This window comes from Callorhinchus milii, unplaced genomic scaffold (assembly GCF_018977255.1).
Source record: "Callorhinchus milii isolate IMCB2004 unplaced genomic scaffold, IMCB_Cmil_1.0 Scaffold2, whole genome shotgun sequence".
NCBI lineage: Eukaryota > Metazoa > Chordata > Chondrichthyes > Chimaeriformes > Callorhinchidae > Callorhinchus > Callorhinchus milii.
The window spans coordinates 119,586,005-119,609,896 of record NW_024704743.1 but is presented as its reverse complement, the minus strand read 5'-3'; the positions used below and the strand labels follow the sequence as shown (position 1 = coordinate 119,609,896).

Genomic DNA, 23,892 nt, shown 5'->3' with positions numbered 1-23,892 from the left:
TCAAAATTTGGGACAGGCCGTTAGGAAGGGAGATTGAGGCAGAACTCTGGACTCATAAAAGAAACAATTTGAAGACAGTAGTGTGGTTCTGCTGGAAGGATGAGAAACCCAAAAGATCTTCTTCTGAGCCTCTCTTGTGATGTAATTCTATCTGATTTCAATCTGCTTACAAAGCAGTTCAGACCTCTGAAATGTCAATTTTCTGAATCCCATCCAACACNAAAAAAACGTTAACTGCGTTCAGGATCTTTCCAACTTACCCCTTCCCCTCTCTTCCTCACATTTTAGTGGGACTCTTATTACACACTTCACAGACAAGCTCGAACTTTGGCCTCTCTTTAGGAATAAACATCACTAAGAACGGGAAACCCACCAAGCCACCTGTGACCTAAACCTAACTTTCGTTACCGCAGATTGTAAATACTAGAAGCCATGTTACTCCATTTTTTTTTGAAGTTCAGCAGATGTGACCATTAAAGCCATATTCTTAAGTGGAGTTTGTATATTTGTTTTACTGCATATAAATGTTTCTATTAGTTTGAGCCAGTTCCAGGAAAGGGTGACTAAATAAAATGGTATATTTAGGGAAGGGTTGTCTTTTGAACTTGACAGTGTTTCCCAGTACGTTCTGAGCTGCCTGCTCTGACAATCGTAACTAACGCGGATCCATACCGTGAAATTCATGTTAAGCGGTGAACAGTGTTTAGAAGCAAGCTGTAGGCAATCTGTAATTTTATCCACTCCAGGATGTGTAGATGGAAGAAACAAACCACAGGTGGTCTTGTCTGCAGAGCAGATGATCAAATAGGCTGGTTTGAGGGAGTTTTCCGCTCAAAACTGTTTACGCGTTCGAAGAGATTGAGAAGATGAACCCCCGCACCAGTCACCCCTCCGCAGGAAATGCATTACCAGACAAAACAATATAGGAATTAGCTTGATCAGAAAGTTAACAATCGGAAGCCACTGATGTTGGTGTTTGTACTTGTACTGTAATATTAGGTCACCAAAAACGCCTGACAGTTCTACATATTATTGTTTAGAGAAAGAAATGCTTCTTGGGCTAAACGACAGTGAACCATTGCTCTGAATTGAGTCGGGTGTTTTGTATCAGTGTCTGTTTATATGTGGAGTCCTGTAGCGTTATGGTTAGACCACTCGCCTCGCAAACGAGAGGACCTGGGTTTGATTCCCGGGCAGGGTGAACTGTTGGGCATGTTTCCTTGCTCCACATACTCTGTTCACCTAGCAGTAAGTAGGACCCAGTTGTTAGTCGATTGGCGGATCACTTTCCAGGGTCAATAAACCCTTCAAAATAAAATAATAATTTGCTCATTCAATCCACGACTGTTTGTGGGACACTGTTGTGCACAATTGGCTGCCATGTTTCGCCCACAAAATACCCAGTCAATTCACTTTACAGTATATTCTGTGAAGCGCTTTGAGACATCTCGAAGACATGCTAAGGCACTGTATCAAATGCAAGGATTATAAGTAGAGAGAGTTTGGCCTTTCAGTGCAGTAGTTTTACAGCACACAAATATACCCTCCGGCACAATTATCTGAAATGGGATCTTAGAAAATTCATAAACTCTGAATATACAGTGGCAGGGAAAAATGAAGTATGTGATATTTCCACATGCACTAAAGTACGGCCAAAAGCAGTGAACGGTTATCACTGGCCTCAAGCGAGGAAGGAGAGGAGAAAGGCTGTCATAACAGTTGACTGCTCTGGTCTGCATTTTTGGTCAATGTGATGATTATACGTGTCAGACTGACTCAGTGGTAGCACCCTCGCCTCTGAGTCAGAAGCTTTTTGGTTCAAATGCCACGTTTGGACTTGGAATCACTTAGTCTAAACTGACACTTACCTTTTTGACAGCTTGAACCATCCATTTACGTTAAAGCAGGAAGTGGGAGCCACAAGTGAAATTGTTAGTTGTGCCAATAGCACCATAAGAGTTCACTTGTCTTTGATCCTTTAAAGGTTAACAGCAAAATGATGTCCTTTTCTATCCAATGCCACAAACATTTGGCCGGGCTAATCTGTTACGAACTACTGGATAAATGAGGCTTAAAAGCTCCACCATCATTTATTTTCAGCAGAAGTGCCGGCCAAGGGGTGAGAAAGTGTAATATTTGCCCAGAAGCAATATGTTGCCTTTTCTTACCGTGAGAATGGTTTAAAAAGGATTCCCCTGTTGGGTAGGGTTTTCCCATCCTTAGCATTGTTGCGTTCCATATTAGATTCATAGAAATTTACAGAACAGAAAGCAATCTGAACCATTGTGTCTATGTTGACTCTTTTTAAAGAGCAATCCTTTCACTCCCGTTTACCTGTCTTTTCCAACACCTCACCCTCAAATCTCCTTTTCAGTACTCTGGTTTAGGAACACAAATGGCAGCTTTCCTTGTTTTTAATTATTTTTAAAAAAGTAGACTTTTGTCCTTAAGTGATAGTTGGGTGCAAAAATAAGTGCGATGTATCAAATAATTAGACATTCTTTGTGCTGTCATCTACTGGATAACAACAACTTGCATTTATATAGTGCCCTTCACTCGGGGTAGAGTCCTGGATCGCAACGGGATGTCAGAGCTGCAATTATAAATGTCTACTCCCACTGCTGCAATGACTATTTGTGGCACATTTGCCTGCGTGTTGGCCCACAAAACAGTCATTGCAATTTATGTTATATCCTCTGAAGCGCTTCGGGATGTCCTTCTGTCATGAAAGTTGGGACGTCCTCCTGACGTGAAAGGCGCTTTATAAATGGAATCTTGTTGTTGTTGTTGTTGTTGAAAGTTGCTTTACCAAATGTAAGGATTATTATTATTATAACAAAGATTATTAATGTTCCTTTTTTTCTCCTCTTTTTCTTCCAGTATTAGACGTCACCAAGAGCGAAGGGCAATTTTAACACCAATTTTGACCGATTTCAGTGTACGAATAACAGCTGCTCCTGCGATCCTGTTCACCAGGCAGTTATCACCAGAGAACACGCAAACTGAGGTTCGGCATGTCAGATCTTGGGGTTTCGATCCTCCTTCACTGAGAATAATGGGAATTGGAAGTGACCTAGATTTTGTAAATGAATGAAGATTTTTTTATTGCACTCCACCAGCACTTTAGTCTCCAATAAATAAACTATGTCAGCCTGGTTGAGCTGGTAGCAGTCTTACCCCTACACCATAAAGTTGAAGGTTTAAGCCCCACATCAGGACTTTCAACTCATATAGTCCAGGCTGACACTCCAATACAGTGCTACATAAGCGCTGAATCTTTGGAGGTGCCATCCTTTGCATGGGAAATTAGAGTGAGGTCCCATCTGCCTGTTCAGGCGAACGTTAAAGATCCTGTGGGGTTATTCAAAAAGAGGAGGGAGTTTCTCCCAGTATTCTGGCCAACAATCCCCCAGATAAAACTGGTCATTCGCTCCAGAACTGCTGTGGGACATTGTTGTGTGCAAAGGTTAGCTGGTTCGTTCACCCGCAAAAAAACAGTCACTACATATTATGCTCAATCCTGTGAAGCACTTTGAAATGCCATCCCAACGTGAAAGGTGGTATGCCAAATGCAAGGTTTATTATTCTTATTTAGTAAGAATAAAAAGTCTTACTAGTCTTACTTAGTAGAGTGTGTTTTAGAAGCTTCTAATTCCATTTTATTTCCTTTTTTGTCAAATTTACATAAAGTCTACAGAAAGTTGTGTGAATTTATGCACTGTTAATAATAATAATCCTTGCGTTCGGTATAGATCTTTCAGGTCATTTCACGTCACATTATTTAATTGGCTTTGATATTTCATTATTTATAATGCATTTGGGGGGCGAATATACAGCGATTTATTTCAGAATTCTTCAATAAAGTGAAACTGGAATCATGTCACTCGGCTTGCAGGGACTCCATTGAGATGATCTTGGGAGGAGAGGTTTGGGGAGTTTGCGTGACATGCTCCAACAAAGCCCATCTTAACAGTTACCTCTTTGACCACTCTTTTGGTCTTTTTTTCTCCCCCACCCACCCTCTTCTGCTCTGTTTGGGTGCCCAGCCAGCAGTATGAAATGCTTTAAGACATTCTGCCGACATTAAAAAGGGCTATATAAATTGTATTGTATTTTATATTAGACCCCATAATTGACTCCAACCTGTTAATTAATTTGAAAGATAAGTGTCATATTAGGGTCTTTTACTCGCAAGTGATACACTGTTTTGCAGGAAGTAACATGATTTACAATACTANTTTTTAAATCTTCACAGGAAATTGTCGTGTGTGGTCATTCATTGGAAGTCAATGTTACCACAAGCCTGGACTTCTTCCTCAGTGTGGCTCAAGTCCAGCTCTTACAGCAATTAGTGCAAGCCAATATGGTGGACTTGGAGCTGCCAGACAAGACAACCGAGGTAACCCTAGATTCTTACAGAATGTCCTTTTAAAACTAGTATTTAGACCACCACGGAGAACATCTAATAGGGCATTGAGTTACCATTGGTGTGCGCATTGTGGATTTTGGAGGAGTAAAAGTGGTGGGGATTGAAATGAGACTGTTTACAGATTGCAAAGCTTCGCAGTGGTCTTAGACTTGCATTGAGCGGAGAATGGGAAGAGCAAATTTCGATATGTAGGGTATCAGTGAGCACATGTGTTCTCCTTCACATTCAACCATATACTACCTACTTCAGCAGCCACTAAGTTATAACGAGATTATCGCTTACTTTTTTTTCCGTAGCCAGAATATTATAATGTATCCGTTGAACGTAATGCATTTATAAATGTGCAGTTCTTTGGGAAATGAGATAATTTCAGTTGTTAAAAAGAGCTGTGAAAGACCAGCTTCCAATTTAAGACTGAATAGGAATTTTCCAACATTCTGGAGCGCCTTAAAATTTAAGGAAGACCGTGCCGTTTTGTTGAGATATGGTCAGTTGATATCCTGTGTGAAGGGCACTGCATAAATGCAAGTTGTTGTTTTGCAATCAGGATTTTCTGATGGATGTTTTCAATTACTCGCCCTTCTTCAGAATTCCTATTATCACACCAAAAAATAAATGACAGGCCAGTGGTCAAAGCTCTGCTTCATCAGATCGATATAATAGATTAATAAAGACATTCATAATTAATTAATAATTCATAATAACCGTGTTATAATATTATAATATGTGGTATTATAATAAAAAGAATCTAATGATAAATAGTTAATACTAACATTCTGCTTTTTGGCTCAACTAGTCCACAAGGGTCACATTATTATACACCTTATGAGCCTCCACCTATCCTAATCCCCTCCGTCTCATCTTCATTTCTCTTTCTAGTCCCCCTCTTCCTCATGTATATATCGAGTTTCATTGATGCTTTTTGCTTCAACCGCAGTTTCTGGCAGAAAGTTCCCCACTCTCACCACCCACTGAGAACTCTTTTAGATCTGCTCGTGACGATCTTATATTTATGCTACCCTTGTTGTGGACTCATCAATAAGTGGAAATGGTCTGTTTTAAGCACTCCGAGAATTCTTCGCATGGAGGCCGCAAGTTGTTGTTGTACTAATGTTCATCTTATTGAATCCTTTCAGAATCGTAAGCACCTCTACCAGCTCCCCTCTCAAATTCCGCATCTGTAGAGTAAAAAAAATAATTCTATTCAGTCTTTCTTGATAGCTGTATCCACTCATTCCTGGTAGGTAATATTCCAGTCAATCTATGTGCACTCTCCCAGTATCCTCCTTGCACTATGGCAACCAGAACTACACCCAGTGCTCCAAATATGATCTAACCTGTATAATTGTCACATTACTGCTTCACTGTATAAACTCCAGAACTCTATTTGTTTTCTTCATGGCCTTACTTCCTGATGTGAAAGGCGCTATACAAATGCAATTTGTTGTTGTTGTTGTCCACTTGTGTGGTCACTTTTAGAGTCCTGTGAATCTGAATCCCAGATCTCTCTGCGCCTCTACCATGCTTAGATTTCCTACAGTTGAGAGACTAAATGTCTTCTTTATTCTTTATTCCTTTTACTAAAGTAAATGTTTTTCTATTAAACTTCACCTGCCACCGATTAGCCTATTTTACATTCCTCTTCATTATTTACAGTACCCTCGCCACCCTGGATGGCATCTGCAAATTAGCAGTCCCGTAGCGTAGTGGTTAGAGCACTCGCCTCGCAAGCAAGAGGACCCGGGCAGGGCAAAACCTTAGGCAAGTTTCCTTACTCCACATGCCTCTGTTTACTTAGCAGTAAGTAGGAACCCGGTTATTTGTCAATTGGCTGATCGCTTTCCGGGGATAATAATCTCTCCAAAAAAGAAAGATGTGGTTACTCAATCCACAACTGTTTGTGGGGCACTGTTGGCTGATGTGTTTCGTCCACAAAATACAGTCAATCTACTTTACAATATATTCTGTGAAGCGATTTGAGATGTCTCAACAATGTGATAAGGTGCTATATTAACTGCAAAGATTATTATTATTATACAAAATACCTCAGTATTGCATCTGACCCTGGCGATATGTTAGGGAAGTCCTTCCTGGCTCATCATAGCACTGTGGGTCATTGTGACACAGTTCCAGTTTTCAAAATGTTAAATTATTGGATTAAGCCTACTCAAAGTTTTGCAACTCCTGAGTTTTAGAACAAGTGGCGTGCAGTATTTCCCTGCCCTTTCTACTCAAGTTAGTGGAAGGTTAATTGTGCTTTGGAAGAATGTGTGTTTTGTGTTGCCACAAATTCCTATTTAATTGGAGTTCTGAATTAAATGATGAATTCCTTAAAGGTTATGGTTCTAAATCAAGTATATCAAACTTTGGAACGCCTGCAGAGAAAACACATTCAGTCCTGAATGAACGATTGTTACTCATTTACAACACAGACATCCGAAATAGATGGCAGAATGTGTTATTACAGAATTGAGTACATTTATAATGAATTGAATGCTAGATGCTTCGGTTGCACATTTTAAGATTAGTCTCCTGTTTTGCTGAAACACAAATTTGAATTTGAACAAGCTCCTGTTTATTGTCACATGTGAACGGAGGCTTATTTCTGTTAGGAAGTTGCTGGAAATGTGGACCTGCCCCATTAAACTCCTGGAAGAGTCTTTATCGGAGTTCTCCTAATTTGTATTCCTTCCCGTTTATCCTGCCTGGTGTTTTAATAATATTAATAATAATCCTTGCATTTGATATAGTGCCTTATCACGTCTTTGAGATGTCTCAAAGTGCTTCACAGAATATACTGTAAAGTGAATTGACTGTATATTGTGTTGGTAAAACGTGGCAGCCAATTGTGCACAGCAGTGTCCCACAAACAGTCATGGATTGAGATGACAAATTTATTATTATTTTTTAATTAATTATTACCCCCGGAAAAGCCAATCGACTAGCAACCAGGTTTCTACTTACTGGTAGATAAACAGGCGTCTGAAGTAAGGAAATTTGCCCAAAATTTCACCCTATTGGGAATCAAACCCAGGTCTCTCACTGCGAGACGAGAGCTCTAACCACTGAGCTACAGAACTCCACTAATTAGTGCCCAGCAACGACCACAAAACAATAAAAGGAGGTGAATATGGATGAAGAGGAAATACACCTCATTTGCTTCTATAACAACATTCACTTGGTTTCTAGTTAATCTCTAAGTGACCTGCCAGCATACTCGAACGCTTTGGACGTGAAAGGTGCTAAACAAGCATAAATTTATACTGTATTGCATATTTGTAATTTGCAATTCACCTTGAAACTTTTCTTTTACCTAAACTTGTTGCAAATGTAGTTCTTTTCCTCTAAAATGTTAAGAACCAACAAGTATGTTGAGTATTACAGTCAACTCCTGATAACTCGTCACTCCCAGGGAAAGGGGCTCAGTGATGAGTTTTAAGGAGTGGCGAGTTAGGCACATGTATAAATACATAACTAAATGAGACCGGGATATTGACAACATGATGACTTAAGTGGTAGTGACCAAGTTAAGCCAGGGTCGAGTTATCAGTAGTTTACTGCCTAATAATCCACCTATAACATTAGGACTTCACAGCACATATCCTTCAAGACCTTCGGCCTTCTGGGTTAAACAGCTGAAGTGGGGTTATTCTACCAAAATTGACCTAATTGGGTATCAACATGGCTCAGTTGGTAGCACATTTGTCTCTGAGTCAGAAGGTTGTGGGTTCAAGCCCCATTTTGGGATCTTTAAGCTCGCAATATGCACTGGAACGTCAATACAATGGCAGGGGCGTGCTGAGTTGCTGCAGGTGCCGTCCTTTGAATAAGACGTTAAACTGAGATCCCGTTTACCTGTTCAGGTGGATGTTAAAGATCCCACAGCACTGTTTGAAAACAGAAGGGAATTTCTCCCGGTGTCCTGGCCAAAAATAATAATAATCCTTGCATTATCACGTATTTGAGACGTCTCAAAGAGCTTCACAGGATATACTGTAAAGTGAATTGACTGTATATTTTGTAGGCGAAACGTGGCAGCAGTGTCCCACAAATAGTCGTGGATTGTACCTCCCAGATACAATCTGTCATTCACTTCATGGCTGTTTGAGACATTGCTGTGTGCAAATTAGTTGTTACGATTGCCTACAAAATAGTCACTAAACTTAACATGCCTTACTGTAAAATGCATTGAGATATTGTGATTTTGCAGCCGTTGTATCAAATGCAAGGATTATTTTTTAACCTAATGGCCTTTTTCCTGTGGCTAAACATTCTCATACTCCGAGCTACCTTCCCTATGATACAATTCACACTCCATACGGTGAAAGATGACAAACTCACTTTGTTCTGACAAGAACATTTTTCTTCCCAACTGAGTAACGTTCTCGTCGGGAAATGGGATTAATCTTTACGTCATAACTTTTAAAACCGCAGTAATGGAGCTGCAGATTTGTCTTCTTGTTTTAAATCACAACCGCCGGTGTTCATTAATCTGGACTGTTTCTCCACCATAACAGTTCCCTTGAAGGACACTCAATTTGATTTCACTTTTGTTTCTGAATACCATAGCTGTAAAATTTTCTGTCTGCAAGATTCCTACTTCTTGTATCGCCCCACCACCCACCCTGTAATAGTTTGCAGTACATTGGCACACTCTAGCGGTGCCTTAGCTACTTACTTGATGTATCATTCTCTTTCCTCTGATAATAACAATAATCCTTGCATTTGATGGACCGCATTTTACATTGGAAAGATGTCTCACAGTTCTTTGCAGGATATAATGTAAATTGTTTGTGTATGTTGTAGGTGAATACGCCAGTTAATTCTGAAACATTGGCGAGGACTCGCCTGGACTGGGGCAGGTGTTTGGTGGGCTACTTCTTAAAGCTCCAAGAAATAGATTGCGATTGACTGGTTGGAAACTCCTGAAGTAAATGAATGATTGGATCTGGGGGTTAGTTGGCCAGGACACAAAATATAGTATATCAGTGTATCTGATTATTTTAGAAATAATAAATTGTGGGGAGGGATTATTGCCCCCAGAAAGCGACCTGCCAATCGACTAACAACCGATTCCTACTTACTGCCAGGTAAACAGGCGTGAGGAGTAAGGAAACTTACCTAAGGTTTTGCTCTGCCCGGTAATCAAACCTGGGTCCTCTCGCTTGTGAGGCGAGGTGCTAACCACTACGCTACAGGACTCCATGAATGGAAAGGGTGACCTAAATGCTTTTCTCCCCGATCCCTAGCCTAAGATTATTGAAGTCAGTGCCCCTAGTTGCAACCCCTGGTTGAGGTTGTAGGATCCCTATCGCACGCCACTCTGTCTTGAGATGGAAACAGATTTGTGGTGAGTAAGAGGCAAGCGAACAATCTACCAAAACATTTCTTTTTAGAGGGGNAAAAAAGATTCCAATTTGAAGAATTCCTCTGGCACTCAGTAATCCTGCACACACCATCCAAAGGGCAGACCTATGAAATCATTGAGAAGTCCACTAATGAAAGTCCAATGTACAGATTACTGAACACAACATATTGAGTACAAACTCCCCGTTTCAGAACAAAAAACGGGTAATTACAATTGACGTTACAACCCCATTCTTTTATATATTTCAAATGTTCTTTACTTACTAGAATTTCAGTCAACTGTAGTATGCAGTTATTTGCGTTTTTAAAAAAGAAACTACTTATGGCAAGATAATTGCTCTGTGGCAAGAAGAGATGATAAAGTACGACCACTAATGTGTTCTGGTTGCAGTGACTCCAAGAATGTCCTGGTAACTGTATTAGTGAGCATGGCAAAGGAGGAAGAATCTAAACTGGACATATTAAGGTTCTTAATATAATAATAATAACTTGCATTTATATAGCGCCCCTCACGCTGGGTAGTGTCCCAGAGCGCTTGACAGTGGCAGAGCACAACTTCGAGGAGGGGGGAGGTGACCATAGGCAAGGTCGAAGTGGAAGGTCTTCAGGCACGACCTGAAAATAGGGAAGTGGGGGGCAAGCTGGAGGAATAGAGGAAGAGTGTTCCAGAGTTTCGGGAGGTAGTGGCTGAAAGCTCAGCCACTGATAGTGGAACGGAGGAATAAGCAGGAGGTTGAAGCCAGTCAAGCAGAGGTAAGGAGGTGCCAGGGCATGAAGGTATTTGAAGACTAGTGTGAGGATCCTTGCAATTGATATAGCGCCTTATCACGTTGCTGAGATGTCTCAAAGCGCTTCACAGAATACACTGTAAAGTGAATTGACTGTGTATTTTGTGGGTGAAACGTCTGCCGAGGTGATGTAAATTAACTTGTGGAAGGTGAAGTACCTGAATGTAGCACAGATAAATGGAGGGGGGAGGGGGGAGACTTGCTTTCTGATTCTCCTTCCCTTCAGGCTCTTCAGGTGTGGAAGGATGGCATAGTTTTGAGGAGGTAGCTTTTTGCTTAGCCGGATTTTTCAGTCTTGCTTGCTTCAAGGACTGCTTTTGAACTTAAAGTAACCTCAGCTTTGTTCACAGCTTCTATTATATCTAAGAGTCTGCTGCTTTCTATTTACGAAGGCTCCACCAAAGGAGACACATCCACAATATCTCAGATGTTTAATGTAACCAGTTAATCGTGTCTGTTGGACGAGGTTGCCCTTGTATGGTCTCTGCGGGTTACAGAATCTTTGGTGTTCTGGTGTAATTCTAGCCAGGCAGAGCCATTATGCATCTGGAAATAGACTTTTATCAATGGCCCATGATGGCCTCTTAAAAATGCACATCCTTTCCAGAAGCCAGTCATGAGGCAGACTGTTTCATTAGGGATAGCGATGCAATGCTCTATTTTGATTTTTCACTGTTGTTTTAGACCACATTTGTATATAATAAAAAGGTGGTCCCACTGGTTTGGTTTTCACTCTGACAGCACTTATAAAAACAAATTGGTTTAAAGAATCTTAGGTACACATGCTTGACAGTGTATTGTTTCTGAATTCTTGAGGATGTTATGGAACGCAGTGTCTACTCTAAAGGGATTGTGCCTGACCCCTGCTGTGAGGGGTAATTTTTAAATGACATCTCGTCAAAATATATAACCCAGTTTCGTTTTCATAATGACATCATTTGCTTGGAGTGCTTTTCTTTCAGGTGTAGCCTGATCTTGCAACAATCGTGTGTCTCAGAACCACAGCTTCTTAGGGGGAAGCAACAGTACTTTATTTCATTGGGAGTTATGGCATCTGTTATTTGTACCGGGTTTAGACGGAACTTTGCTATCACTAAATGACTCAAAAATCATTAAGCGTCCCCAGCTCCCCCCCAAAAAACAGGCACAGAAAGAGGAATGTGTAAATAATGTATTTTTAAGTGAAAATATAATCAAATGTGTACTCCTAGCTCAGTTGGTAGCGGTCTCGCCTCCAAATCAGAAGGTTGTAGGTTCAAGCCCCCAAATTGGGACAGGGCTTTGAACTCACATAGCCTAAGCTGACACTCCAATGGAGAGAATGGGGGTGGTGAGGGGTGCGTTGCATTTGTCATAGGTGCCATCCTTCGGATGAGATGTTAAACCAAGGCCCCAATGTGCCTATTCAGATGGGCGTTAAAGATCCCATGTTACGACTTGAAAAGTTAAGGGGGTTTCTCCCCATTGTCTTGGCCAACAATGCCCCAAGTAAAATTAGCCAATGTACTGCAGAAACTCTGCAAAAGCCAACTGTAAGGTAGTTGCACAGGCGGACGTTCAAATCATATTATTTGAGCAAATGATCCTTCAACAGTTTATAAAAAAAGCACTTGAAACCTGAGATTGATTCAGCTGCCCTTATAACACATCAGCTTTCATTGCCAGCTATTTTTTTAGAACAGTCAAAACAACAATGAAAACTGGTGCCCAAATTCAAAGTAACATGAGGAATTGTTCAAAATGCAGTGCGATCTTTAGATAATTGTCTAAGACCTTCATGGCTTTGATGAGGTTAAAAACTGCGTGGGCAGGAAACGTTTTTTTTTGGTACTGTTTTGCATTATCCAGGTTGAAATTGGTCAGGCCTGCTATTTTCATGTATATTAGGTAACATAAAGGGTGTATCTAGCCAGGCACTAGTGTAACGTTAAGCAATGTTTTCATAAGATTGCCTCTTCATAATGTCTGGGAGCACAGAAAGAATTTGTACCAAGTTAACAATGAGCAACAGATTTCCTATGTGATATTGCACATTCTGGCATAAAAATTTGTGGATAAATGTTTATAATATGAATAATCCTTACATTTGATAAAGTGCCTTTCACATTGGGAAGCCATCTCAAAGAGCTTCACAGGTATAGTGTAAAATGCAGTGACTGTATTTTGGGGTATTTGAAGTGCTGCAGTTTTATACTTTTATTCATGTCCGTGGGATCCTTAACATCCAGGGACGCCAGTGGGACCTTGGTTTAACATTTCATCTGAAGGACGGCACCTCTGACAATTCATCGCTCCCTCAGCACTGCACTGAGTGTCAGCTTAGACGATGAGCTCAATTTTGGGGTTTGGACCCACAGCCTTTTGACTTATAAGCGTGAGTGCTAGAAATTGAGGCAGTCAGACAGGTGGAGAGGACTTATTGTCTGTTTCTATATTTGAGCAGGCATGGCCTTCAATGAAGAGTCCATATCAAGCCCAGCATTTTATAAGTGTGTAAGGTCTTTTACAGCACTGCGTTCAGAACCTCACCTTGAAAGTGTAGCCAATTTTTCCTTGTAGCTGGTACTGTACTCTGGGTTCAAGAAAAAATAACAAGAGCACTCGAGCTGACCTGTGCTGAGGATGGTGTAGAGGTGCTGAATGCCTGTCATGGAGAGGAAAAGTGCTTCATTCTTCAACAGTGACTTCTATTACCTTAATGAGAATTGAGCCTAATGAGAAACAGTGGAACCCCATTATGAGGCAGAAGTCGAAAGGTCCATAAAATTCGAGAATGCTTTATAACCAGGAGTAATTGATTAATTAATTAGTTAAGTGTTAATTAAGCTGGTTATCACACTGCACATAGGTGAAGAAAGTCACCCAGCCTCCACCACTTTAATAATGAACAACTTCCCCATCGTTGGGTTGCTGCCAAAGTCAATGTCAAGTCTGGCGCCCTGCACACGCACAGTAAACAGGAAGTTTCCTGCAGATATAACACACGGGAAGTGATGTCGGTGGTGACTTGATGACCATTTTTCTTTAGTAAAGGAAGCCAACCAGTCTGGGGACGGAGCCAAATGCAGGTTTACAGGGCACCTGCCTTCTAACAGGACATCTTATTAGGGAATCAATTGTATATGGTTGTTTTATGCAGTTGACATTAAAGAGCTCTAATATGCAGTCTTTATTAATGAGATTTCTTATCGACCCCCGGAACCTCCACTTTAGAACTAGGTTGTGTGGGAGAGATGTTTATGTTGGCCTGGTGGAAGGTGCGAGTTGCATTTCTTATTATGAAATCCAGTTAAAAAATATCGCAAACTAGACCCTGCCGTTTCTAAATAGTGTAACAAAGGACTTGCCTACATTTGCTCAGTAGTTCAATACCTTTGTCACCAATTTTACCCTGCAATCCCAACGGCTTTTTCTTTACAACAGAAATCTAGAGTTTCAGAGTAACTAACCCCCTTCTTTCATTTCACGCTTGATTTGTGTTTTAATAATGTTACCATATCCTGCCTGTGTGGGTTATCGAAATGTGTGACTCATTGATATTGGAATGCTAAAGGACGGATTTGTCACCCGGGCAAGGGATATTTCAGGGCCAGCAGCTTACATCATTTGCTTTTAATAGCTTTAATGAATCAGAATCGGAACAGTATGGCTGCATTGTTCGCAACGCTCGCCGTGTCAAAGTGGTGCAAAAATCAGGGGTAAGGTTATATTCTTGTGACACAGCAAACAAATGGGAAACCTTGACAATGCAGTGTTTGCAACAACCTCTTTGTGTTTCCACACACTGATTGTGAATGAACAATATGTTAGTGGAATTGGAAAAATTGGTTGGACAGTTGACACTTTGGGTTGTTGATGTCTGGTTTCAATTACAGTAATTGGGGAGGGGAGGGACGTGCGCAGAGAGCTGTTATATCTTCCAGCTGAAATGAACTCTTATTTTCCAACCGAAATTGAATGGTTAAGTGTGAAGGTTTGTCAGAAAATTGTAGCTGTGCCTTGCACTTGGAGCCATTTCATAATACAATGTTACAATTGTTTTTCCTGGTCCAAATGCAATGTCATGTTTTTTTTTCCCCCCCAAAAAAAAATCCAGCGAGCAGTATGCTTTTTATTAATCCAATAGAGTTGTATTATATAAATAATAAATTATGCTTGAACAAACGTTCAAAACCTCTTTGCTTCCTCCCTTAAGTATCCCATTAATCAGACTGGGTCAGCGCTGCACATTAGTAAGGAAACACTGTTAGTCTTCAGTTCTCACCGTTCATTACAATAAGGGTTGAAATGATACAGGACTCCTCACTGTGGAATACTGGAGCTTTATTCATGCCAAAGTACTTTTACCTTTACAGCAGCTGTTACCATCAGGATATGGGCGTAAAAGCATTTGAACACTTGTTAAAGTAATAGAGGCGTCTACTTTGCGATATTCACAAGCCGCATCTGCCAAGGTAGTCTATATAAAAATATATATACTGTATATAGAAATCTAAGCTGACACTCCAATGCATTGCTGAGGGGTGGCGGGGAGGACTGATTTGTCAGAGGTACTGTTGTTCAATGAGACATTAAACTGAAGTCCTGTCTGTCTGTTCAGGTCGACAATTTGAAAAGAGAAGAGAGTTTCTCCTGAGGTTCTGACCAACAAATTCCCCAAATAAAATTGGTCATGTGTGCGGGACATTGCTGTGCGCAACTGGGTGTAAGATTTCGCCCACAGAATGAACATTTTACAGTGAATCTTGTGAAGCGTTTTGAGTCGTCTTGATGACATGATAAGGCGCTATAATCAAATGCAAGGATTATTATTATTAGGCACAGTGTATAATTAATAAAAGTCCTTGCTTTGATAATGGCATCCTTTAGGATGTCCACAAGAGCTTCACAGGACATACTGTAAAGTATAGTGACTTTTTTTGTAAGCAATTTGCACATAGATATTGAGAACTCTTCTCAATATTTGTCTAATTCCAAATTTGGAAAACTACCAACGATTGATCAGTTGGAGGAGGGGGAGGCTCGGTGAACAAAACACCACTGAGCCTTTTCTCTCTCCAGCCTCTTTCTCCCACCCCCGCCCCCCATCGCGGATGTTTAGAAATGGCAATTTTTGGAAATATTGCAAATTTGATGGCTTCTGCAAAACCAAACGTGGCAAACAACATGTCAAACTCAATTCAAATAACCAAGTTAGCCCTTGTCGTTAAGTGCTTCTTTGAAAATCTCGACTCCGTTAAACAGTGATATGTGCGAACAGAGCAATGTTGGAAAGCTGCAGCAAGGATATTTGCCAGTAAAACATTACGCATTTGTATCAGGATATAAGATTACTGCAAATAGAGCTTATGCACACAAAGTTGCCAGTTAAAGAAACCATGTCCCATTTCCTGTTGCAATAATAATCGATCACTGGTGAGAGTCTTGCATTAAATATAAATTGATACTCTCCCAGTACTTTGAACCCTGGGTACCCAAACAATCAACTAAAAGATGTTGTGCTTTCCACTGATGCTGTGATAAATTAGAATATTATACATCTGGAGGATTGATCAGTGCCTTTGAAAGTTTCGGACCAGTCTGTACGGTCAATAGCAATATACTGAGTTGCCTAATTTTCCCACAAGCTTTCTTTTTGGAGCAGGCTTTTCATATTTTACTCTAATTTCCTATTTTTTCCCTCCCAAACCAACTGTTCTGAGCTGGATAGCATCATGATTAGATGTCTCCACGGAACAGTGTGATGTTTTGTACTGATTTTCTCTTTTATTTCGAGCATTGCGTTTCCTGTCTCCTCTCTTTCGCTTTGCCCTCTTCAGCCCTCTCTTTATTGTTTATAATAATAGAAATATGATCCTTGTATTTCATATTATTATTTAATAAGAAGAATATGATCCTTAATCGGGTCAAATCGCCTCGAGGCGATTCATGGTAATTACTGCTAAGTGTTGTGAGTGTGTTGGCACACGCGGGAGCCAATTTGCGCACAGCAGTGTCCTAACAAACAGCCGGCAAGAGAAATGACCAGTTAGTCTGTGGGATTGTTGTTTAGAGCAAATGGAAAAAACTCCGTTTTCAAAACTCTCTTTTCAGGTCATGGGATCTTTAACATGGGCCATGGGTGGGGGGGGGGCTAGGGCACGAAGGGGCTCAGCCACCACCCCCGTTCACCTCTTTAAGGGTACTGGGAGGGAAAGCCCTGAGCTCTGAAGAGGACCACAGGCAGTCTTCCGAGCAGCCCCAACCCACGGCACTTTTTTGCCCCTCTCCCAACTCGTCGTCAGCACCAGCCCACTTCCGGCCCCGTCAGATTCCCCTCGGATTAGCCAATGGACCTGTCTGATTTAAGGGGGACGACCAACATTTTAAGAATAATAATCCTTGCATTTGATATAGTGCCTTATTACGTATTCGAGACATCTCTAAGCGCTTCACAGGATATACTATAAAGTGAATTGACTGCATATTTTGTGGGCGAAACATGGTAGCCAATGCGCACAGCAGTGTCCCACAAACAGTCGTGGATTGTGTGACCAAATTATTATCCTTAAAGTGATTATTACCCCCAGTAATAATTATTATCCCCAGTTAAAACTTGAACTGAGGTTTTTCCCCAAGACTATTTTCACCTGCCACCTATGATCTTTAAAGTCAACCTTAACCAACAAAACGGGACCTTGGTTTAATGTCTCATCCTAAAATTTGCAGCTCGGATAATGGTTCATTAGAGTGTTGGTGTCACCCGTGAGCTCAAAGTTCCTATGTGGCAAATACCTCTTCTTTCTTTAATAATAATTACATTTCAAATTACGTGTAGACCTAACCACACTTAGTGGGCAATTCACACGGCACCAGCACTTTGTAAAATTATGCAGAGTTGTTTTTTACTGAAACAGAAGCAATATTAGAAATTTCTGATCCCAAAACATAGAAAAGATCACTTAAATATGGAAACATATCATTCTGATTAGTGCTGGTTCAGGTGGATGTTAGATGCTCGGACACTATTTGAAAGGAGAAGAGAGTCTCCTGCTGTCCAAGCTAACGATTCACCAGAAAATAATAAGTAGACCTTCACGTCATGGCTGTGGGATGTTGCTGTGTGCAAATAGGCTGCCACGTTCACCTACAATGCAGTCACTACACTTTACGGAAAACTCTGTGAAGTGCTTTGAGACATTTCAAGTTAGTCCCACCAGCTAGAGTGCGGATTCCGAATTGTCCAGCACTTTGGGATGTCCTCCTGACATGAAAGGAGCTATACAAATGGAATTTGTTGTGTTGATATGATGGAGCTCGCTCGTCCCTTTCTTTTCCCCCTTCCCTTATTCAAGGCCCATCTCAAAATGCACCGCTTTGACTGCGCTTTCGGTCATCTTTCGTCTCCCTGATCCCCTCAACTCCCACCCCCAGCTCGGGTACCCATCCAGGATTGTCAAGTGACTTGAGACGTCCTCCTGATGTGTATAAATGTAAATTGAATTAAATGTAGTATTAGCAATTATTTTATAACACCGAGCCTTAGAGCCTCCCAACCTCTCAGAGCTTTTCAGTAATTATGTTCAATTGTGGTCATGACTGCTTCTGCAGGCATTGAACGATGGCATTTTGCACATAGCAAGGTCCACTGCCAACCAAAAGGTCAATAACTGATTAATCTGGATAATAAATGGCCAGATCACTAGGAGAAACTCCCTTCTCTTTTTGGACAGTGTCCTAGAATCGGGAACAGGAGATCTAGTCCATGCTGCTATTTTTCTCCACTTGATACACCAAAACTAATCCCACTCTCCTGCTTTCTCCCTAAACCTTTTAAATGTTCCTCTTTTCGAAGCAGCTGTCTAATTCCGCTTTTAAACCGATTTATTGGCTGTCTTGAGAACAGTCTGCAGCAGAAAATTGCACATTACAGCTACTTTTTGCATTAACCTCCCTTTAATTCTTTTATGTTATGTTAAATTTGTGTTCCGTTTTTAATCAACCTGCCAACAGTGGACATAAAGCATTACAATCGTAGGCTAAACCTTCAGATCCTCATCTCTAACTCTCTCCCTCTACCCCTCCATCTTCCACCCATTCTATCATGACCTACTTTTCAGAAGTCCTTGGTAACTGGCACTGATTAACATGTGTTCTTTCAAGCGCTCAGTAATCTTTAGCTGTATTATAGACTCGAGCAATAGACTTAACAACCAAAGTATGGTTAACAGGGCTGTAGCTTCTTGCTTTTATCTCTATCTCCTTTTTGGAATAAAAAAAAGTCCTTTGGCATAATTTTCCTTTCCACACAATTTTTGGTCAAGACCTCAGCTTTTTGTTCTTTTGCTTTCCTCCAGAACCTCAAATATAAACGATCAACGTTTGATGATTTGTCCAACTTGTGAGTCAGCCTGGCTCAGTTGATAGTATTCTCATTTCTCATTCAGAAGGTTGTGGATTCAAGTCCCAAATCGGTACTTTGAACTCACAATCTAGGCTGGCACTCCAATGCAGTCCAGGGAATTTCTCCTGGTGTCCTGACCAAAACCAAGGTCTGGTCTACCTGTTTAGGTGGATGTTAAAGATTCCATGACACTATTCGGAAAGAGAGGGGAGTTTCTCATGGTGTCCTTGCCAACAATCCCCCAGATATCACTTCTCAAAGATGTGATAATAACAACAGGATTACACTTGTATAGTGCCGTTCACGTTGGGAGGACGTCCCAAGGCGCTGGACAGTGTACAGCATTTCAGACCCGAGCTGGGGTCAGGGGGGAGAGGGGAGGAGAAGGGGGGGTGATCAATGGCATGATCGAAGAGGAGGGTTTTGAGGCGGGACTTGAGGAGGCTAAGGAGGGGGCGAGGCGGAGTGATTGGAGGAAGAAGTTCTAGAGGTTGGGGGCAGAGTGGCTGAAGGCTCTCCCGCCAATTGTGGAGTGGGTGGGTCGGGGGATGTGGAGCAGGCCAGAGCCGGCTGAGCGGAGGGAGCAGGCGGGTTGGTAGGGAGTTAGGAGGTCACAGAGATAGGGTGGGGTGAGACCATTGAGGGCTTTGTAGGTGAGGACTAGGATTTTGAACTGGATCCTCTGAAGGATAGGGAGCCAATGGAGTCGGGCGAGAATGGGGGAGATGGGGTCACGGAGTTTGGTGTGGGAGAGGACGCGGGCTGCAGAGCTCTGGATTATCTGCAGCCTGTGGAGGGAGGAGTTGGGAAGGCCGACAAGCAGGGCATTTGCATAGTCGAGCCTGGAGCATTATGATAATAATAATCCTTGCATTTGATATAGCACCTTGCCCTTACCTGGTTCGATTCCTATCTCTCTCACTGTCTCCACTTTGTTGGCTCTAACGGTTTCTCCTCCAGCCCCCGCACTGTCACGTCTGGTGTCCCCCAGGGCTCTGTCCTTGGCCCTCTCCGTTTCAATATCTATATGCTCCCCCTTGGTGACATCATCCACAGACATGGGGTCAACTTCCACATGTATGCGAATGACACCCAACTCTATCTCTCTGCCTCCACCCTCGATTCCAGGACAACTGATGGGAATGTCTCAAAGCGCTTCACAGGATTTACTGTAAAGCACAGTGATTGTGTGTTTTGTGGGCAAATCTGGCAACCAATTTGCTCACAGCAGTGCCCCACAAACAACGACAACAAAATTACATTTGTAAAGCATATTTCATGTTAGGAGGATGTCCCAAGGTGCTGAACATTTGAGGATCAAGACTGTTGAGATATCAAGTCCTGGATGAGAGCCAACTTTCTACAGCTGAATGTCAGCAAGACTGAGGCCCTCCTGATTGGCTCGCGCGAGCGCCTCTGCACCTCAGGCACTGGCAGCATCAGCATCCATGGATGAATACTCCACCTCACCAAACCAGTTAGGAACCTTGACGTCTTGTTCAACCCTCAACTGTCCTTTCTCCCCCATATCCATCCATGACATGCTCTGCCTTCCCCCACCTCTGCAACATTGCCCGACTCTGCCACTACCTCACCCCTCAGGCCGCTGAAACCTTCATACACCATTCGTCACCTCAAGGCTAGACTAGGAAATTCTCTCCTTGTCGGCCTCCCCAACTCTTCCCTCCACAAGCTGCAGATCATCCAGAACTCATATCCTCTCCCGCACCAGGCTCCATGACCCCATCACTCCCACCCTCGCCCGGCTCCCCTGACTCCCCATCCCTCAGAAGATAGAATTCAAAATCCTCATCCTCACCATCAAGGCTCTCCATGACTTTGCCTCCTCCTACATCTCTGACCTGCTGACCCCCTGTCAGCCTGTCCGCTCCCTCCGCTCAGCGGGCTCCGGCCTGCTCCATGTCTCCCGCCCGGCCCACCCTACCACCGATGGCCGGGCTTTCAGCCTCTCTGCCCCCACCCTTTGGAACTCCATCCCACAATCCCTTCGCCTTGCTCCCCCCTTTGCCTCCTTCAAGGCACGACTCAAGACCCTCCTTTTCGACCGTGCCTTCAGCCGCCCTCCTATCTCTCTGCCCTTCCTCACGCTAACCCCGCCCCCGCTCCCCCATGCTCGGGTCTTGATCCCCGACTATTCAGCGTCTTGGGACATCCTCCCGATGTGAAAGGTGCTTTACAAATGTCATTTTGTTGTTGTTGTTGTTGTTTGTGGGACATTGCTGTGAGCAAATTGGCTGTCACATTTGCCTCCAAAATACACAGTCACTGCCCTTTGCAGTAAATCCTGTGAAGCAATTTGAGACGTTCCTCCCGACCTGAAAAGTGCTAAATCAAAGCAAGGATTATTATTATTATTTTATTATTCGTCTCAATATCCACCTTCTCTATGAAAACTTTGGCCAACATTCCTCCTTCAGTCAAATTCACTAAGCAGGAGATGACATTTTTCCATTCATCTCATTGCTGTTTGTGGGATGTTGCTGGCAGACATCAACTGCTGTCGTTGCCAGCATAACAGCCTTAAGCAACTCATCGAGTGAAGTGCTTTGAGACATTTGGACGTGCTAATGTGCTGTATCAAATGCAAGGATTATTAAATGTAAATCTACAAATGGAACTCAATAAAATAAACAAAATGGCTTTATATATTTATTATACCCTTTCAGTTTTAAGTGGAATTGATTTCCAGACAGCGAAAACGATACTCTGTATAAACAACTTCATAAAATAGCAGACAAGAAAGAAGGTGCAGACTGTTTTAGGTTCCTTCTGAGCTGCATTGTCAGTAAGTAGCTTACTGCTTGAGATGCTAAACGTTTGCTTGAGATGTTAAACTTTGATCATATCCCCTGGTTCTACGCTGACACTCCAATCCAGTGCTGGGGAAAGTGTGTCCTGCTGTGTTTTGGAGGTGCCGTCCTTTAGATGAAAGGAGGTCCCAGATGCCTGTTCAGGTGAATGTTGAAAATCCCATGACATTACTCGAGAAGAGGAAAAGAGAAGGGGATTTCTCCCGGTGTCCTGGCCAACAATCCCCCAAATAGAATTGATCAGTCACTTCCTGGCTGTTTTGCTGTGCAAAAATGGGCTATTACAGCGCCTTGGGACGTCCTCCCGACGTGAAAGGCGCTCAATAACTGGAATCTTGTTGTTGTTGTATTACGTTTGCCTGCAGAATACTGTCACTACACTTTCCAGTGTATCCTGAGAAGCATTTTGAGACATCCTCCCGATATGAAAGGTATTATATCAAATGCAAGAATTATTATTATTGTTTACCATCCAACTCAGCGCCTTCCAATAATCAATCCTGTCTTTAAGAATGTTTTTCTCCTTTGTGAATATTGCACCATATCTCCTGACCAATTACAGCTTTCAACTTAGACTAACTACCAAGAATTGCTGCCTTCCATTCCAGATGTGGTTTAAATGAATCCCGATTACAGTATTCATGTTTTGTGCCAAGAGCTTAATTCTCCATCTAATCATGTCCAGATCATCCATCTTGTACGAAGCCTTTCATCTGATCCCGTTATCCACAAAGTCAGTTCTTTCTTGTAGACACCGTTTGGCTAACTGATCATTGAAATCTCATTTCCTGCACATCTTTTCATTCCCCCTCATCCTTATCACTAGAAATGCAACCCATTTATTATAATAATAATCCTTGCATTTGATATAGCGCTTTTCACGTTTCTGGATGTCTCAAAGTGCTTCACAGAATATACTGCAAAGTGAATTGACTGTATATATGTGGGCGAAACCCGGCAGCCAATTGTGCACAGCAGTGTCCCACAAACTGTCGTGGATTGAAGTGACCAATTTATTATTGTTTTTTTGAGGGATTATTATCAGGCGTGTGGAGTAAGGAAACTTGCCCAAGGTTTCACCCTGCCTGGAATTGAACCCAGGTCTCTCGCTTGTAAGGCGAGTGCTCTAACCACTAAGCTACAGGACTCCACTCCATAATAATGATAATAACAACAACAACAAGATTACATTTGTATCGCGCATTTCATGTCGAGAGGACGTCCCAAGGCGCTGGACAGAGTACAGCATTTCAGACCTGAGCTGGGGTCAGGATGGGGAGAAGGGAGGGGAAGTGGGGTGGCTGATGGCATGGTCGAAGAGGAGGGTCTTGAGGCGGGACTTGAAGGAGGCTAAGGAGGGGGCGAGGCGGAGTGACTGGGGGATGGAATTCCAGAGGTTGGGGGCAGAGTGGTTGCAGGCTCTCCCGCCAATGGTAATAAGAAAAATAATAAACCTTGCATTTGACACAGTACCGTATCAAGTTGTCAAAACGTCGCAGAATGCTTCACAGGATTTCACTGCAAGATGTAGTGACTGTGTTTTTGACATTATCAACTTTTGGGTTCACCACGACCAACCACATTTACAGCCTTCTGACCTGGAGTGAGAGTGCTACCAAGTGAGCCAAGCTGATACATCATCTCAACGTCTCATTCAATGCCTCCATGTCAAATCACCCGTGCTATTTAATTTCCAGATTGGATCAGGTCATTTGCTCTTCACTTTCAGTCTTGGTTTCACGATGATTGTTTCACTTCCTGATTCATGTTGGAACCGATTATTGTTTTAGTTTCCATTGCGTGGCCCTCCAAGGATGAATTTGGTTTCATTCTTGCCGATCTTCAAACCCTTTCCCTTTTTAAAAAAAATTCATCCAGTGTGAGGCCAATGTTAATGCACTGACTGGTGCTTTGAGTGAAATCAGCTAACTCAATGCAAACCAGGAATTAGAACCTTAGAACCTTTCACCCACAAAATATACAGTCGCTTTACAATATATTCTGTGAAGCGCTTTGACACGTCTCGAAGACATGATAAGGCGCTAAAACAAATGCAAGGATTATTATTAGAACCTGCCTTTTCCCACATTCTTT

General features: G+C 42.1%; 1 protein-coding gene and 1 non-coding gene across 2 annotated transcripts in view; one reads left to right on the top strand and one right to left on the bottom strand.

The window, feature by feature from the left end:
* Positions 1-23,892, top strand: part of LOC103179701 (vacuolar protein sorting-associated protein 13B) — a 481,880-nt gene that overhangs the window by 358,172 nt on the left and 99,816 nt on the right. Inside the window, 2 exon segments of the mRNA XM_007895087.2 lie at positions 2,881-3,007; positions 4,256-4,399. Coding sequence (XP_007893278.2) covers positions 2,881-3,007; positions 4,256-4,399 — 271 coding nt within the window.
* trnav-uac lies at positions 22,875-22,946 on the bottom strand. The gene has a single exon. It is a non-coding gene; the product is annotated as a tRNA-Val (tRNA).